Source organism: Narcine bancroftii, chromosome 2, assembly GCF_036971445.1.
Source record: "Narcine bancroftii isolate sNarBan1 chromosome 2, sNarBan1.hap1, whole genome shotgun sequence".
In the NCBI taxonomy this organism is placed as follows: domain Eukaryota; kingdom Metazoa; phylum Chordata; class Chondrichthyes; order Torpediniformes; family Narcinidae; genus Narcine; species Narcine bancroftii.
Window position 1 is genome coordinate 107,158,138 of NC_091470.1, and position 18,781 is coordinate 107,176,918.

An 18,781-nucleotide genomic window follows, 5' to 3' on the forward strand; every position below is an offset into this window, starting at 1 on the left:
GGGAGCTGGCTGATGGAGGACCTCAGTTTTTTTCAGGCTGACTTCCAGGCCAAACATTTTGGCAGTTTCCGCAAAACAGGACGCCAAGCGCTGAAGAGCTGGCTCTGAATGGGCAACTAAAGCGGCATCGTCTGCAAAGAGTAGTTCACACACAAGTTTCTCTTGTGTCTTGGTGTGAGCTTGCAGGCGCCTCAGATTGAAGAGACTGCCATCCGTGCGGTACAGGATGTAAACAGTGTCTTCATTGTTGAGGTCTTTCATGGCTTGTTTCAGCATCATGCTGAAGAAGATTGAAAAGAGTGTTGGTGCGAGAACGCAGCCTTGCTTCACGCCATTGTTAATGGAGAAGGGTTCAGAGAGCGCATTGCTGTATCTGACCCGACCTTTTTGGTTTTCGTGCAGTTGGATAACCATGTTGAGGAACTTTGGGGGGCATCCGAGGCGCTCTAGTATTTGCCAAAGCCCTTTCCTGCTCACGGTGTCGAAGGCTTTGGTGAGGTCAACAAAGGTGATGTAGAGTCCTTTGTTTTGTTCTCTGCACTTTTCTTGGAGCTGTTTGAGGGCAAAGACCATGTCAGTAGTTCCTCTGTTTGCTTATCACTGCGAGTTTTTTATCTCTATTAAAGTGTCGAGGATCATTCTTGAGATGTACTCTAAGCAAGGTCAGATTTTAATGTAGTTATTAATTTCTTGCTCCAAACATCTTTGAACTGCTGGTGAGTGTGTGTTTATTTTATTTTTTTAAAACTTTATTTATTCATTCAAAGTACAGATAATAAATAACATATATAACAATAAACCATAAACATGAATGCTATATTTTATATATGTAAAAGAAAGAAAAGAAAGAGAGGAAATAAAAGAACCCCACCCCCCCCCCCCCCCACCCTCAGCCAACTCTGCTAAGGAGAGCCATAAAGAGAAGAAAAAAAAATTAAGAAAAAATTAAACATACATATTAAGATCTAATCAATGTAAATCAAAATGTAAATATTCTGAATATAACAGCCAATTATTAATAAAGAAACTATAGTTATCACGTGAAACATATGTAATTTTTTCCATTATTAAACAATATTTCATCTCATTATGCCATCTATTAATATCAATCATATTCATATCTTTCCACGTACTAGCAATACATTATTTTGCTACAGATAAAGCTAAATATACAAAAGCCAGTTGAAACTTATCTAATCCCAAACTTTTCAGAGGTTGCAAACTACCCAATAAAAATACTGTCGGGTCTAAAGGTATTTTAATCTTATACAAGTATTCTAGAAACAATTGAACTTTCTCCAAAAAGATTGCACATGACCAAACCACATGAAAAAAAGTTCCAACAGAATTTCCACATCTAAAACACAAATCTGATTCATGAAAACCATACTTTTTTAGTTTTTGAGGTGTTAAGTATAATTGATGTAAAAAATTAAAATTAATCATTGCATAACGTGTGGATCCTTGAAATATTCAGTGATAAATAATGTACGAAGTAAGAGTCCTGGTGTCTTGCAGCACCAATACCTCTTTCCTGATGGCAGCAGCAGAACAGAGCATGGTGGTGCCGCAGGACACCAGGTTCAGGGACAGCTGCTACCCCCTTCACCATCAGACTCCTCAACCACAAACTCAATCAGGGACTCATTTGAGGACTCTTACTTTGTACATTATTTATCACTGAATATTTCTGTATTGCATATTTTGTTTACATTTCTCTCTTTTGTATATGTATTACTTTTTGAGTACAGTTTTCTTTTACAACCGATAAGTAGAAATTCTGCCTGGCCCGCAGGAAAAAGAATCTGAGGGATGGATGTGATGTCATGTTTGATAATAAATCTGAAATTTGTAATAACTACTGATTTAGCTAATTAGAAATCAAAATGCAAAATGCAGGGAAGGCAGATTCTGTGCCAAGAGAAAGTCAGAGACCTTCAAGTTATTAATCTCAAACATTAATGTTCACTCTTTTTCCACAGATTCTGCCTGATCTGCTGTGTGTTTCCAGCATTTTGTGTTCTTAATACAGCTGGGAATCCTTTAATACATATTTGATATGATCTTGCGGGCCAAATATAATTATATCATGGGCCAAATTTGGCCATTTCACTGAGTCAAAGGTGAAATGATATGCAATTTGCTATAGTTCACACAAGTGGCATTTACTGTACTGTATCACTGGCTCTCCACTCAGCTCTGTACCACCTAGACAACAACAAATCTTCGTCAACTACACCTCAGTCATCAACGCCATCAATCCCTAAACAAGCTTCAAATACTGGGCCTCTGCACCTGGATCCTTAACTTCCTCATTAGACGGCCACAATCAGTAATCGGAAAAAAAACATCTCCTCCGCGCTGACGATCGACAGTGGCACACCCCACCACTGCTCTACTCACTCTACACCACACAGGTCAAACTCAGGCCCGCGGGCCAAATTTGGCCCATGATATAATTATATTTGGCCCGCAAGATCATATCAAATATGTATTAGAGCTGGCCCGCTGGCCGCCGCGCCAGTATAGCGCATGCACAGCTAATACTACAAATCCCAGAATGCTTTGCAAATGCATTGGCGCCGGCCCGTCAGCCCGCTAATCGCCTCCACCTCCTCTCTTTACTTTTATTAGTATCTGCGACCTGTCGCCTAACTCACATGTAATAAACCCCTTACGAAAAATGGCCAAACCAAAGACAGAAAACAGGACCTTTCAAGACAGGTGGGAGGCAAACTCTGACCCCACAGTTTGATGAACTTGCATCTAAGAAGAGATGCCAAGTATCTGGTTTAGACCCAGGTGCATCAGAGTAAATCACAGTGTAGCAAGCTAAGCTTGGATTAATATTTTCTTTAGTTAACTTTGGACTGTTCATCGTTGAAAGATTGGATTTTCATTGAACAAAGTTGTTATTTTTTTGACTTGTTGGCTTGTGAAAAAAAAAACATTTAAAAGGAGCTTAAAGGCTATAGAGAAATATTATTTATTGAATATTTTATTTCTCATCTGTTAATGCTTCTTCTGGAAAGAGTTTAACCAAAACTATTATTAAACATTTATTTTAATAAGAAAAAGTTTAACATTACATATGTTGAAAGAAGAGAAAACATGCAGATGTTGTTGAAAATTTTGAATAAATATCTAGTTTGGCCCATGACGTGGTCCAAGTTTTTAATTTTGGCTCTCTGTGAATTTGAGTTTGACACCCCTGTTCTACACCTATGACTGTGTGGCTGGCTAGGCACTGCTCCCATCAGGAAAAAGGCACAGGAGCATGAAGACAAACACCCCACGGCACAAGGACAGCTTCTTCCCCTCTGCCATCAGATTCCTGAATGGACAATGAACCAGACATGACCTCTTCTTGCACTATTTATTTTTGAAATGTAATTTATAGCAATATTTGAACTGTCATGCTGTCATGTAGCAACAAATTCTGATTCAGCTAAATATGATGTTGTTTTCTGTTTATAGAGATTGGCTTTTGATTCTAGAAGAAATAGAATTTCAATTTAGTCACAGGATTGACAGAAGAGGTTTGTTGAGAGATCATGTTGTCATACTGACCTCTGCTGGTTATATGCACTGCACAGTGTTCACACACTTCTACGCGGGATCCTTGAAGAGTCCACTCAAGGGTTTTCATCCTGCTAAAGTATTTTTTTAAATCATTGGGCCGGCAGTATGTCATATGTACTAATCTCTTAAAATGTGGGCGTGTTACTCAAACGATGACTGATTCAGGAATGAGTTGGTTTTTATACTGAGAAAATGCCTTCACATACAGATCCTAAAAAGAGGCTTCGGAGATCAGGACAGCTAGAAGGTGGTCACAGGAGGCCGATGAACAGTTACAGGACTTCCTCAAGTCAACGGATTGGGCCGTGTTCAAGGACTCAGCTGAGGATCTGAATAATTACACCAGGGTTGTCAGACTTTATCCAAACAGCTGTGAATGAGTGTGTCCCCACCAAATCATTCAGGGTTTCCCCCAACCAGAAACCCTGGATGAACAATGAAATCTGGAACCTGCTGAAAGCCAGATCACAGGCATTTTAGTCTGGAGATCCAGATAAATACAGAAGGAATGGGATGATCTGTGGAAAGCTATCTCCTGGGCAAAGTGGAGATTCGAGATGAAAATGGAAACAAGGGACACCCGACAGCTGTGGCAGGGCCTAATTGCCATAACCTGCCACAAAACTCAATGCATTCTACACCTGATTCGATGACAGTAACACCGAAGAACTGCCTCTCTGCACCCCCTGACGATCCCATCCTGCCCATATCTGAGAATGACATGTGTGCTGCCTTCAGGAGAGGGAATCTGAGGAAAGCATCTGGCGCGGATGAAGTACCTGGCCAAGTATTCAAAATCTGTGCTGAACAACTTACCAATGTATTCTCGGATATCTCCAATATTTCACCCTGGCAGGACATGGTATCAACTTGTTTTGAACAGGTGCCAGTCACACCAGTGCCCAATTAAGTAACCTGCCTTAATGACTATCGACCAGTAGCACTTACATCAACAGTGATGAAGTGTTTTGAAAGACTGCTGTTGAAGTTCCTGTCTGATATGTTCCAGTTCTCCTATCGTGGCAACAGTTCTAAGGCAGATGCCATCTCTCTGGCTCTACACAAAGCTCTGGAACACCTGGACAGTAAAGATGCATCCATCAGGATGCTCCTTATCAACTTCAGTTCGGCATTTAACACCGTCATCCCCTCAAAACTGATCAGCGAACTCCAAGACCTGGGACTCAACACCCCACTGTGTAACTGGATCATGGATTTCCTCACCTCCAGACCACAATCAGTGAGGATTGGTAAGAAATATCTCCTCGACAGTACCAGAGCACCACAGGACTATGTTTTTAACCCCCTGCTCTATTCACTTCATAGCTCGGTACGACAAGCACACCATCTACAAATCTGTCGACGATACCACGTTTTGCAGTTCTTTATTTGTTTACATGTACATGCTGTGTACAGTTGTTTTTTGCATGACTGATAAATGGTAATTCTGCCTCGCCTGAAGAACAAAAGAATATCCGGGTTGTATATGATGTCACATATGTACTCTGATAATACATCTAAATTCTGGCATTCTCAGAACCTGAGAAAACACAAGCAAAAAAAATTCCAAACTGGTGAGAAACTCAGCAGCTCAAGTAACATCTGTGAGGGGTGGGGGAGTGGGGTAGGGAAGGAACTGGTGATGTTTGGGGTAAAGGTTCTGATGTAAGGCCTTGATGTTGCCAATTCCTCCCTCCCCGCCCCCCCCCCCCCCCCCCACCCAATGCTGCTCAACTCACACAGTAACTTCAGCAGTTAGATTTTTTGTTCCAGATTCAAGGATTGAGAACAAGACTTAGGAATGCATAGTGGCACTGTCTGTAAGGAGTTGGTACGTTCTCTATGTGGGGTTTCAACAGCTGCTCCAGTTTCCTCCCACCATTCAAGATTGTAGGTTAATTTGGTGGTTCAATAGATGTTTATTGGAGGAATTCTTGGGAGAAGCATGGTGAGAGTTGAATTCATGCAGATTTTATTACTTCTACAAAGATTCATGAAAATATTTAAACCTCATTCTTCATTACAGTTGGGAATTGAACACAGGTGATATTATTTAGTAGTTATTATTTTACCACTCTGCAACAAACTTGGAAGTTTAACAGGACTAATTAGTGGACACCACATATTACTCCATTCAAACTTTGGCTCGATATCAATATATTTTACATGCACTTTAATTATTCACAATTGTAAATTGCACGTTGTTTTGTGGGTAAGTTGAATCTGCAATGACCTTGTTACTTTGCAAGGGTTTTCAATGTGTTGTCTCCATTCACAGTCACAGTCTACCAACCAGAGCAAGACACAAAGGTGAAACGATTTCCCAGTGTGGTGGAAACTTGGCGTGGCACTTGCAGTTCTGCTTCTAACCACCCGAGAGCAGAGTCGCATCAAATTTGAGGAAGGTACAAAAATGCCCAGAAAATCATAACAATTTGATCAAATCACAAACTCAGCAAAATATTTAGTCAGGTGTTTATGTTTAACTTTAATAAAAATATTTGATCATTTTAAGGCAAGGTTCCTATATTTTTTAAAGTATGGGGTTGTGAACTCATGACTCTAAAGAAATAAGACAGTCCATCAATCCATTGAGGGAGATTGCATTCTTCTTAAAAGGTCTCTTCAATTTGTTTCTTGTACGAAGATTACTATTTAATGGTGAAATCTCTTTGTAACAATGGGAATCCAACGTCAGATATATGGCTCTTATTAAGACTGTTGAGCACTGGTGCACCTCAGGGCTGTGTGCTCAGCCCCGCTCCTGTTCACGCCGCTGACCCACGACTGCATGGCCAGATCCAACTCCAACAGCATCATCAGGTTTGCAGGTGACGCGACAGACGTCGGCCTCATCAGCCACAACGATGAGTTGCATTGCAGAGAGGAGGTGGAAAATCTTGTGGAATGGTACGGGACTAACAAACCTGAGTCTGAACATGGACAAGATGAAGGAGGTGATTGTGGACTTCAAGAGGATCAGGAATGACCATCTTCCACTACACATTAACAAATTTGTAGTGAAGAGATGACTTAACTAGTGACCTGTCATAAACATTCAACTTCTCCTCACTTGGTCTGGAAAGTGCAACAGCAACTGCACTTACTGAGGAGACTGAAGTGGGCAAGGCTACCGACCTCCCCCATCATGTCCTCGTCCTACAAGAGCTCTTATCGAGAGCTTCCTGGCTGGCTGCACCACAGTGTGGTACAGTGGCTGCAGAGAAATGGATCGGAGGACAATCCACAGGACTATAAGAGTGGCAGAGAGGATCACTGGAGTCTTCTTCTACAGCACTCCCCCCCCCCCCCCCCACACGGGGGAAATGCTAGACAATGGTAACATTTACAAGAATGGTGTAAATCACAAAAATATGTAGAAACCAAAACACACAATGCTGGAGAAGCTCAGCTGGTCAAGCAGTGTCCTTCATGTAGCAACGGTAAAAATACAGAACTGATGTTTCGGGCTTGAGCCCTTCATCAAGGTAAGGAAGAATGTCGACAGGCATCCAAACAAGAGTGATAGGTGGAGAAGGGAGGGAGAGGTCAGCAGAGATCAGGGGGAGGAGACTTCTCTGGTTTCCACTAACCTGCTCATATTTTTGTTCCCTTCCCTCTTTCCAGTTCTCCTCCCTCCCTTCCTCCTCCATCCCTTCATCACTGCTGTCCCCTCCCTCCTTTCTCCACCTATCACATCCTGCCTTTGCCCCCCCACCCCCACCACCTTTTGCTCAGGCACCTGCCGACATTCTTCCCTATTCTGATTAAGGAATCCAGCCCGAAACGTTAATTTTGCTACATAAAGGACACTGTTTGACCAGCTGAGTTTCTCCAGCATTTTGTGTTTTTACTTTAAAAGACAGGTTCATAGATAGGAAAGGTTTCAAGGGACATGGGCTGAATGCAGGCAAGAGGGCTTGTTTGGTCCTCAAGGGTCCGTTTCTGTGCTGTGGCACTGTTTGATTGCTCCCAGTGGCTCCTGCTCCAGGGTTCCAAGGAGACAGATTCAGGTAGAGAATAGACGATGATCCACAACTTCAGGCCGGGCAAGGAAGAAAAAAGAGCTTGAATTTTTAGGCTGGAAGCAAGATGTGGAAGTGGACATGGAGAGAGCGTGTGAACACCACGCAGGCAGCACTGGAGGTCCAGCTGGAACTCCGAGTCATGCGTCGTTGGGAGGCAGCCACTCTGGCCGTTGTGAGTCTTCATTTTTCATTCCTTCCTGCATTCAAATACAACATCCTGTGTTACACAATATTTAGAAAGATTTTACAGAAATCCTCTTGCATCTATTGAGTGAGGTCCAAATAATGTTAATGTTAAAATAATGTTGTATTTATAACCCGAGCTGGCAGAAGGAACATTGACCAATTTAACACTCATTCCCAGTACGGTTTGATGCTATTTCCCATGACAGGGAAGCTGCCTATTGGCTCCATCTGTTCTCCTTATACAGCAAGGAGTGAAACACCAAAGCCTGCAGGGGATGTGACTATTATAAAAACAGAACTGCTGGAAGAACAGAGCAGGACTCGTAGCATCCCTAAGAGCTAAAGATATATTACCGACGTTTCAGTTCTGAGCTCTTCTTCAAGGTATGCGCCTGCCTGCTTTTAACATACTCAGAGGTGGAGAGGGCGAGCAGATCTTTCCTGGAGCACCTCTACTTCCTCAGGAGGCTCGGTATGACATCGGAAACCCTGGCAAATGTGTACAGGTGTCTGGTGAAAAGTGTGCTGACCAACTGCATTACGATCTAGTACCCATGAGTGTAAAGCCCTCCAAAAGGTAGTGGACACAGCCCAGGACATCACAGTCAAAACCCTCCCCACCATTGAGAGCATCCACGGGGAACGCTGCTGTCGGAGAGCAGCGACAATCATCAAGGATCCACAGCACCCAGCACATGCTCTGTTCTCGTTGCTGCCATCAGGAAAGAGGTGTAGGTGCCACAGCACCCAGCACACTGTTCTCGCTGCAGTCATCAGGAAAGAGGTGTAGGTGCCACAAGACTCACACCACCAGGTTCAGGAACAGCTGCTACCTCTCCCCCATCAGACTCCTCAAAAGCAAACTCAATCAGAGACTCATTTAAGGGCTCTTATTTATTTATTCATTTATTTTGTTTCTGTCTTGCACAGTCAGTTTGTTTACATTCTTTTATTTGTTTACATGTGTACGATCTTGTTGAGTAGTTTTTTTGCACTACCTACATGTGGTATTTCTGCCTTGCCTGCGGGAAAAAGAACCTTGTATGTGATGTCATGAATGTACTGACAATAAAACTGAACTTTGAACCTTGAAGAAGGACTCAGGCCCGAAATGTCGGTTATATTTCTTTACCTCCTTGGACACGGTGGGACCCGCTGAGTTCCTCCAGCATTTTTATGTTTTTCCTTATACAGCCTCTCCCCTGCTTACAACTCATGCTACTTACGACCATCCGTACATACAACTGAAATGAAACTAAAAAGGAAAAAAATATATGCAAATATAAGAATTACTCTTGGTCGTACGTCCACCAGTGCTAACGGCTGCGTGCGTATGATAGTGACCGTCAGATAATTTCCTGGCATTGTGTTCATCGCAGCATCTCTCCCAGTTGCCATTCAGTAAGTGCACATTATTTAGGTAAATCTAATGATTTGAATCTGTGGTTGCCACACATTTCACATTTTGAAATTAAGCTGGAAAGGGCACAGAAAAGATTCACAAGGGTGCCACCTAGATTTGGAGAACGCACGTCGGAAAGCGGGATAGGCTGGGACCTTTCTTCCTGGCGTGCAGGAGGCTGACCCTACAAAATAATGAGGGCATAGATAATGGAAGTGCATGTAAAATTATGGGTTTAATTTGAAGTTCATCAATTTTAGATTCAATTTTACCGACGGAAGATTTTTCTTAAAAGTCTTTCCCCCCCCACCCCCCCTTCTGAACTTTCATATTCTTCTGTAGCTTCCTCCACTGGGTTGGTATCTCCTTCATGCTCTGATGTTGTCACGCCAGTCTGTCCCTTTAAATGACACAGAATTTTTTTTCAGCCTGCTTTCTTATTGCACCGCCCACGGCTGATGTCTTGCTCATGCACGAAGCTCTTTTAAGCTTTCCTCCAGCACCATCTTGACACGAAGAGGGCTCCAGAGTGAAGGTCCCTCTCCTGGGTCTTCGGCAGCGAATCCAGAAGGTATATCAGCGGCCTGGTTCGACACTAACATAAGCCCAGTTTCTTCTTCACTTCTGACTTCTTAGTAGGAGTTAGCTTAAAAGTTTTTTCTTTCTTAGGTGACATCGTAAAAGTTTAGTTTGATGCATTATACTAACTTTAAGATATTTTGCTCTTAAAAAAAACTTCTCTAAATAAGTACTTTACAAAAACTAATCCTACAGGAGTGGTGAGGCTGTTTGTTGTTCCTCACGGCATCATGTGACGTCCCCATGTGACGTCCCCCGAACTATGGCTTTAAGAGAGGATTTAGAAAAGGGGGATCTAAAGGGCGCCTTTTATCACACAGAAGGCGGTAGGTATGTAGAACCAGCTGCCAGAGAACATGCAATATTTAAAAGACATCAAGTTAGGTACATGGATCGGAAAAATTTAGAAATGTGGCAAACACAGGTAAAGGGAACAAGCTTAAGAAGACATCTGGATCAGCATAGATAACTTGGGCCGAAAGGCCTGTTTCCGTGGTGTAAAATTATGACTAACAATACTAATTCATATGGTCAGGAATAGTTGCAGTAATACCAATATTCCACCAGGGGGCAATATCTCACTGCAACAATCAACTAAAAAACTACCAACTCCCTTGATATTAAACAAAATCCCTAGAGCAGTGTTCTCACCTTTTTCCACTAATGTATCACCTTAAGTGATTCCTTACTAACCATGCCATCCTATGCCAAAGGTGCTGTCTGGTTAGAAGGAATTACTTAAGGTGGTATGCGAGTTGAGAACCACTGCCTGAGACCATCCATTCTCAACCATATTTTTTGGGGTTTGATTCCCTTAGGACTCTGTTTAAAGTTAATAGGCTCCCTTCCCTGTGAAACAGTCAAGTTTAGTTGGTTTCTTCCATACTTCTACCGACGTCATAAAATAATTTTAAAATTAAGAATTTCTGTCTGGGCACCCCCCTCCCCACTTTAAATGGCCTCCGGCAAGGAGGGTGGCGTACAGCCCCTGTTGAGTGTATCACAACATAGAGGAAAATCATACTGAGCTGAGCAGAGCCTATAGCGTTCACCATTTTCTCCTTTACGGAAGATCTTTCTCCTTTACAGTGGATTTTTGACTTCCAAGAAATTGATCAGAGGTACTGTGGGAACGTGCAGATTTTAGACATCGTCACCAGATCAGGAGGCATCCAGATGAGTTTCGGAGAACAACAACGAACCATTCCCCTGGGTGTCCAATACGTAGGGAAAGTTCTAAGTGACAGTGCAAAAAGACAGCTATCTCCAGATTTCAGATTCAGATTTATCGTCAGAGTACACACATGATATCACTTACAACCCGGAGATTCTTTTTTCCTGTGGGCACGGCAGAATTACCACGTATTGGTGGTGCAAAAAAAACTGTACACAATGTACACATGTAAACAAATAAAGAAATGTAAACAAATTGTACAATACAGAGAAGAAAAAAATAAAGTGCACAAGTCAGAGTCCTTAAATGAGTCACTGATTGAGTTTGTGGTGGAGAGGTAGCAGCCGTTCCTGAACCTGGTGGTGTGAGTCTTATGGCACTGATACCTCTTTCCCAATGGGTGGCGTGGCTTCTTGACAATTGCTGCTAGTCTCCAACGGCAGCAATCCCTGTTGAGGTTCTTGATGGTGGGGAGGGTTTTGCCCTGGGCTGCATCCACTACCTTTTTCAGGGCTTTACGCTAGGGGGTATTGGTGTCCCCATGCCACCAAACATCCGTAGAAATTTGCCAGGGTTTCTGACATCGTACCAAACCACCACAAGCTCTTGAGTAAGTCAAAGCACTGACGTGCTTTCTTCACCAGGCACAGAAAGGCATTACACCAAGGAAATCAAGAGTGAGAAAACAAGGTCATTGTGTCCAGAGATAAAATTTCAAGATTCAATTTATTATCATAGTATTAAAACAGTGTCATATTACATTAAATTTCTTTTTGCCTGCTACAAACACACAAATTGTTTCCACGATGTTTCAGCAATTAAAATGTGAATATTGAATATCTAGTATTTTATGGATGAGCATCTGAAATATTTTCACAATAAGAACAAAGTTACTGGAAATTTCTTGCACAATAGCCTCCAGGTAGTTATTATTGGGCAATACTTTAAATTGTTTAAATTAGATTCCTTAAATGCTAAAAAGTCACCTCCCATCCTACAAAAGGATTAAATTAAATATTAGACATAAATAAGTCCCAGAGAAAGAGGCTTCAATCATTTTTAAGTCGCAAAGAATATTAGTAAAAAATTTAACTTCTATGCAGGTCTTTTAAAAAAAATCTCCAATTAATGGGAGATCTGGAGGCCTGCCAGAGCCAGAAACTGGGTCATATATAATTACACGTGACAAAGTAATGTCCAAAATCCTTAAAGGACTTAATCTGGGAAGGTGCGGAAAGGATGGAAGGTATGAGAGGAGGAGGAATTTACACACTCAGAAGGTTGAGAACCTTAGTTATTTGTTATCGGGAGTGGTGGGAAGAGGGGGGGGGGAAGATTCTTGGAGGATAAGGAACAAAGATATAGAGACACAATGGGTGTGGGGGTGGGGGAAACTGTGCTCTTAGGAATGGCAAAGCACATTCGACGAACCAATTGCCGAGCTCTTGGGCTTTATTTTCCTTTTTTTAGATGAAATCTTTGGGTCTGTCAAATGTCTGGGTACTGTCTTTCTTTTCCTGCTGTTGTCTTGAGATTCTGGTCTTGCATTTTTAGTATCCAAGACAGCAGCATCTTTACGAACCTGCTATTATTGGTATGTGAAGGTGATTTGCTCTGATTTCTCTCTCGCCCCTCACCCTAACCTCTAGGTCAGCCATTCTCAACCTTTTTTCTTCAGCTATGTTTCCCCGTTCCCCCCCCCCCCACCCCACCCTAACTCCTGCCGGACTCTGGTTAAAGTGTAGACAATAGGTGCTGGAGTAGGCCATTCGGCCCATTGAGCCAAAACCGCCATTTATTTAGATCGTGGCTGATCTTCCACTATCAGTACCCTGTTCCTGCCTTCTACCCATAACCCTTAATTCCCCTGCCCCCTTCCCTGTGAAGCAGTCAAGTCCATACTTCCCTCCTACAGACTACATCAAAAAAGTATGTAAGCAGTTAGTGCACTCTGTTACAGCACCAGTGACCTTTGGTTCAAATCCAGCGCTCTCTGTAAGGAATTTGTACAATCTCCCCATGCCTACATGGGTTTCTTCTAGGCGCTCTAATTTCTTCCCTCCCTTCAAACATGTACAGGAGTTCTAGGTTAATTGGGTGTAATATTGGGGTGGCACAGGCTCGTGGGCCAGAAGGGTCTAAATTAAATTGAGAACAAGTTTGTTGTTCTGACACCACCTAACCAGATTCTCAATCTCCATCCTGTATTCTGGCATAATTTGCCATTCTTCATCCATCATTTCCCACGATCCAGTCTTCTCTTTGGATCCAGGGTGGGGCAGCATGGGCTGGAAGGGCCTGTCTCTGTATGTCTAAACTGAATTTAAATATTTGTTACAGGAGGTGAAAAGAAAACAAGACTTTTACTTAAATGTGCTGTGCCCCCTCCCCCTGGGAGGTTGGGGGAGAGGGTGGGAGGGGCCGTATGGGCCCTGTTGAGCATGGGTGCTCCAGGTGACAGGAGCAAAGCCTATGTGAGAAAAACTGCATCTCGGTTTCACCTTGGGTAAAGAGTTTTGATAAAAATCCCCAGGTTTCAGTATTGACCGCTCTGCCTCTGCTACATCACTGTTCTCACAGGAGGAAAGAAAATCAATGTCATTATGGTCAAGTGAACTTTTAATTATGGTGTAGAAAACACAACTATTTACAAACATTACAAAATATATCCCATTGAAGCAAAGGGACCCAGCTTTTATACGGAGGCGCGCTTTTATAATTGTATGGGGAACAATCAAACGACAACCATGTCCTTATCTGCAGTGCAATCTGCACTTGCTTCATTACGCGCTTGGGTTAATGTTCGTGCTTAGACCTCCAGTTACTCAACGGTCTCAGGCAACTTCTCCATTGAATAAATATGAATGTATGCCACAAAACAGGGAGGAAACCACAATCTGCAGCCATTTGAGGCAGGGCTGGTAAAAGTGTGCTCGACTTGAAAGTGTAAAAATAGATTCAGTGGAGATGGGTGGGGGTAGTAGGCTGTGTTGTCCGTAGCTTAACATAGACTTGGCATTAAATTGGGATTCACTGATTTAAATTTACATCAAAAACACAGGTAGAAGTAAGCATTGGTTTTCCGATTTAGACAAGTATAGATATGGAATACCACACTGGCTTGATTCTGAGAAAAGCAATGGGAATGGTTTATAATTTTCCAATTGCAGTTTGGACATCAGAGAGGTAGATGCGAGGAAAGATCAATTGTAGTAAATGTTCTCTCTTGTAAAGTGCCTGAAGTTAACATTCACAATGATTCTGTGTTGTACCTGGTGCCCATTATTCATGAAGTGAATACAAGAATGAGGAAACCAGGACATAAAACATGGAAGTTGGCAGACATTGTGATTGAAGTCAAAGCACAATGCTGGAGAAACTCAGCAGGTCAAACAATGTCCTTTATTGAGTCAACATGATTCTGTGAAAGAGGTATTGTGTTTATGAAATTGTTTGAGAACGCCTTGAGGATGCTGGGGTAGATAAAGGGGTGATGGTACCCGGGATTTCCAAAAGGGATTTCATTATCTGTCATGTTGAAGGTTGAATGAATCATTTTTCAGTTGAGCAAGCTTTAACTTGTGGGATGTTTCCGCTATTAATAGTCTATCCTCGAGAGCATTATATTCAAGTTTGGTCAATATAAAGATAGGTGGAAAGGAAGACGAACAAGACAGTAAGACAGATTACCACTTGGAAATAGGATATTGCTGCTCTCACTGAGGCTTGGCTGAACAAAGGGCAGAGCGGACACTGAATGTTCCTGGGGGATACAAAAGAGGAGTTTAACATCACAATACTGGGGGAAGAACGGGAGGGGGAGGAGTCCAGACCAACAGACAAAAAGTGTTAATTGGATATGATAAGAGGAAAGATGAGAAGTGATTTTGATTCTGTGAAAAGAGACAAGGAAAAGGGAAGAGAGCTAGAGGAAAGGAGACAGGTGGAAGAACATGGTTTTAACAGAAACCGGAAAACGATGCTAATGCCATCCGGTTGGAAGGTGGCCAGACAGAAAATGGGGTGTTGGTCCTCCAATTTGCAAGTGGACTCAATCTGGCAGTGCATGAGACCTTGGACAGACATGCCAGCAAGGGAACGGGGCGGGGAAGTGAAATGGGTGGCCACTGGGAGATCCGCGCTATTGCCAAGGTGCTCAACACAGTCTGCGCCCAGTTTCTCCAATGTAGAGAAGAATTTCTAACATACATCCAGAGGAGCTTCCTGAGCCAATCTGATGAGAAAGGGAACAGCACAGGTTTAAATGCTCACTTAAACAGGGATGAAGTGTCTGCAACTTTCAAGGCTGTTATGGAAAGGGTGAGAGTGATCTGGAAATTAAAGTCCTAATTTGGAGGGAGGCTAATTTCAATATTACAAAACAGGACCTGGCAAATGCAGAATAGCAACAACCACCTGCTGCAGTTAAATTGATCAAGGAGTCATTCAAAAGTGAATAAAGAGAATCAAGAGTTTCAGATGCTAGAAATCACAAATAAAAACAGAAAATGCTGGAAAACCTCAGCATTTCACCTATGATATGTTAATGTTTTCCTTTGTTAAACATTAACATGTTAATTGTTTTTCTTTCCACAGATCTCACCTGACCTGATGAATGGTTCCAGCATTTTTTTCAGGGACGACCAAGAGGGATTGGCAGTTTCATTCCAGAAACACAAAGTTAATGTGTAAATGTGCAAATAATGTGGAAGGAAAAATAATGAGAAGTCTTCATTGTACAGGAAATGGAATAGTCAAGTCAGGAAATATTGCAATAAAGATTTGCTTTATGTAACGACCACATACAGTTGTGGTCTTGTTAAAGAAAGTTTTTTTTTCCATTTTTGAGATCCAGAATATTAACAGGCCCCTTTCAGCCCACACTGCCCCAAATACACCAACTAACTAAAGACCCCCATACTTCTTTGGGATGGGGTTGACTTTGAGGCAGTGCTGTGGAGACTTCCCAGATTGAGGGGTTCGTAACACAATGAGTTTGAAGAGAGTGAACCCGTATCGTCTGCAGTTCAACTAAATGAGTAGGTTAAACACCACATTTTAAAGAAAATATTTTGTCAGATGTTGAATCCTACAACCAGGAGCAGAATCTCAGGAGAGTGTCAGGACTCAAGACCCGGAGGAGGAAGAATTCTCCCCAGTTTTTGGAACAGCGGAGTGAGACACAAAGATGTTTGAATTAAGATGGAACCCAGGCAAGGACAGTAGACTTAATGACAGAGCAGATTTGAAGGGCATTCGAGGGTTGCATAATCTTATCTGTGATGAACTGCCCAGATTCCTTCATCAAATGAGAGAAGCCACACATATACCTCACCTTCATATAAATATGTCGCTCAACTCCCAGATTGGTCTGAATCTCCAAAAAGGTGAACATAAATAATTTGCAACAACTGTGGCTGGTTGTTTCCTTTATATTATTCCCCCCCCTCCCCCCCCCCCATAGTTAGAACAGATTGTTCCTTCCAATCTTCCATGGGTTGATCTATTTCCTCCAAAACCAAAATACATGTTTTTATTTTAGGCCAGGCACTTCCTAACAAGGAGGGAGTAAGCATGAACATTTCACTGCACTGTCAAATAAAGACTGGCTAAACCCAGAGAATTCACACACCATTCTTTGACTTGGAAGAAAGGGGAAAGAGGATAAAATTGGCAGATTTCTAGATCATTGTCCAAAGATGTTCCACATTTCCCGAAGTTTTTCCAAATGATCTCCCACTTAAATATGAACTGGATTATTCTAAACACCCGAGTTCAAGTGAATCAGTATGGTATTCATGAAAGACCTTTTCAACTCAGTCATCAGCCACTATGGACAGAGCACGTAGCTCATTCAGCTTAGCTTCATTCTCCTTCTGCCGCTCTTCATCGCTGATACCCTGCTGGTCAATTTGGCCAGTGAGATCTCCAAATATCTTGGACATTTCTGTATAGTAGTCAACCTGCAAAAGTAAATGCAGACACAGCTGGTGAGATTGATGTTAAAACTCTTATGCTCTTCTGATTTCATCACATAACGGAATGTCACCAAAGACACTCGAAAATTTCTACCCAGAGAGCATTCTGTCTGGTACGGAGGTGCCAACACGCAGGACAGGAATGTACTCCAGGGAGCTGTTAACTCGGCCTTCGGCACCAGTCTTCACTCCGCCGAGGAGATTTACAAGAGGCCGTGTCTTTAAAAAAATCAGCCTCTATCCTTGAGGACCCCCGCCACCCAGGCCATACCATCTTCACTCTGCTACCATGAGGAAGGAGCCTGAAGACAAGCACTCAGCGGCCAAAGACAGCTTCTTCCCCTCTGCCAGCAGATTTCTAAATGAACCACAGACACCGCCTCCTTGCACGCTTTTTGGTCTTGACGATAAATTCTGATTCTGAGCCTGAGCATATCACAACTTCTAAATGACCACGAGGTTGCTCTGCTCTATTAAGGCGCACACAATCTATGTTCTATTTCTATTGTGGCTCTCTTGCAACCGAGCACGGTGGCTCCCATTTAAGCAGTGTGATGTTGCCTATGGGGAGTGGCATTGCAGCTACTGAGAAAGATTTGTATGTACAACGTGACCTCCAAAACTTACGAAACTGTTTTACTATCACATAGAAAACTGGAAGGAAATGTGAGCGTTGCGAGCCATTACAAAAAAGTGTGATAATGACCAGATGTGTTTCTGCAGAATGTTGATTGAACTACAGAGTTACATAACAGGGAGGAAGAGCACTCCACCTACCCAATCTCTGCCAAACATCAGGCACCCCTCGATGCCAGTGGTTTTTTCTTTCTACTCACATACCACCTTAAGTAACACCTGTGCCATGAGAGCTCTGTGATTAGTTAGGGATTACTTAAAGTGGCACGTGAGTGAGAAAAAAAGGTTGAGCACCTCTGGTCTAAACCCAAATGTTACTGAAATATTTTGCTTGAGAGGAATTTGTCATTGGCCCATTTCCTTTGAAGCTATGAAACCGTGCACATAACGAGTCAATCAGAGACAGATAAAACAGTGGTTTCTTTTGTGGCAGATAAACCCCCGTTCAGTATTACACACACTGCACTCCACTTAAATCTATTGCGTAGGGTCGAAGAACATGCCCACGTCTACAATCTTGCCTGGATCTTTGTTCTTGAAGCCGAGCCACGCTGACCTCACGGTTCTTGAACTCAATCCCTCGGTTACTGAAGGCCAATACACCGTATTCTTTTGTACTGGGAAGCTGGAACGAGTGTGTGGCTGCAGAGATCAGTGCTGGGCCTCCATTGTTCACAATTCGATTCTACAAGGATGATTTGGATGAACAAGTGCTCCTGTGCCTCTTAAGGCTCGACTTTCCAGGATTGTTTCCAACACTGCCTTCAAGTTTTACCAGACAGGACTCAAATGGCCGATGGTTCAACGGATAGCAATAATCCCATCAAGATCATTTATGGGTAATTTCTACAGCTCTGGATCCACTGAACACCAAGAAGCGTGTGAATTATGCGCTCTCATGGCACAGGTTGAGGGAACTTGGTCTTTTCTCCTTGGAGCAACGAAAGATGAAGGGCTGACCTGATGGAGGTGTGAGGTGTGATGAGAGGTCGTGATCATGTTAATGGCCAGAGGCCTTTCCCAGGGCTGAAATGGATCATACAAAGGGCCATAATTTTAAGGTGCTTGCGTGCAAGTTTGGGGAATTTTTAAAAATTCCCCTTTTTTTATTAAGACAAATAAGTAAAGGGGTGTAAAGCTCGTTGAAAGAATCAAAGACTTGTTGATCCAAACCAAGGCTTTTATTAGCAAAAGACAGGAGCTCTTCACAGGTGGC

At 42.6% G+C, this 18,781-nt stretch overlaps 1 protein-coding gene and 1 long non-coding RNA gene across 3 annotated transcripts in view; one reads left to right on the forward strand and one right to left on the reverse strand.

The window, feature by feature from the left end:
• The first annotated feature begins 8,876 nt into the window (after nt 1-8,876).
• Nucleotides 8,877-15,754, forward strand: LOC138754104 (uncharacterized). 2 transcript variants are annotated; one of them, XR_011351566.1, is made up of 3 exons: nt 8,877-9,197; nt 9,627-9,769; nt 15,548-15,754. It is a non-coding gene; the product is annotated as an uncharacterized lncRNA (long non-coding RNA). The 2 variants fall into 2 exon arrangements; XR_011351565.1 differs by lacking the exon at nt 9,627-9,769.
• The window catches only part of bin3 (bridging integrator 3), a 172,019-nt gene continuing 166,790 nt past the window's right edge, over nt 13,553-18,781 (reverse strand). The window contains exon 10 of the mRNA XM_069917924.1: nt 13,553-16,914. Within this exon, the coding sequence (XP_069774025.1) occupies nt 16,768-16,914 (147 nt within the window). The 3' untranslated portion in view covers nt 13,553-16,767. The remainder of the gene's footprint in view (nt 16,915-18,781) is intronic.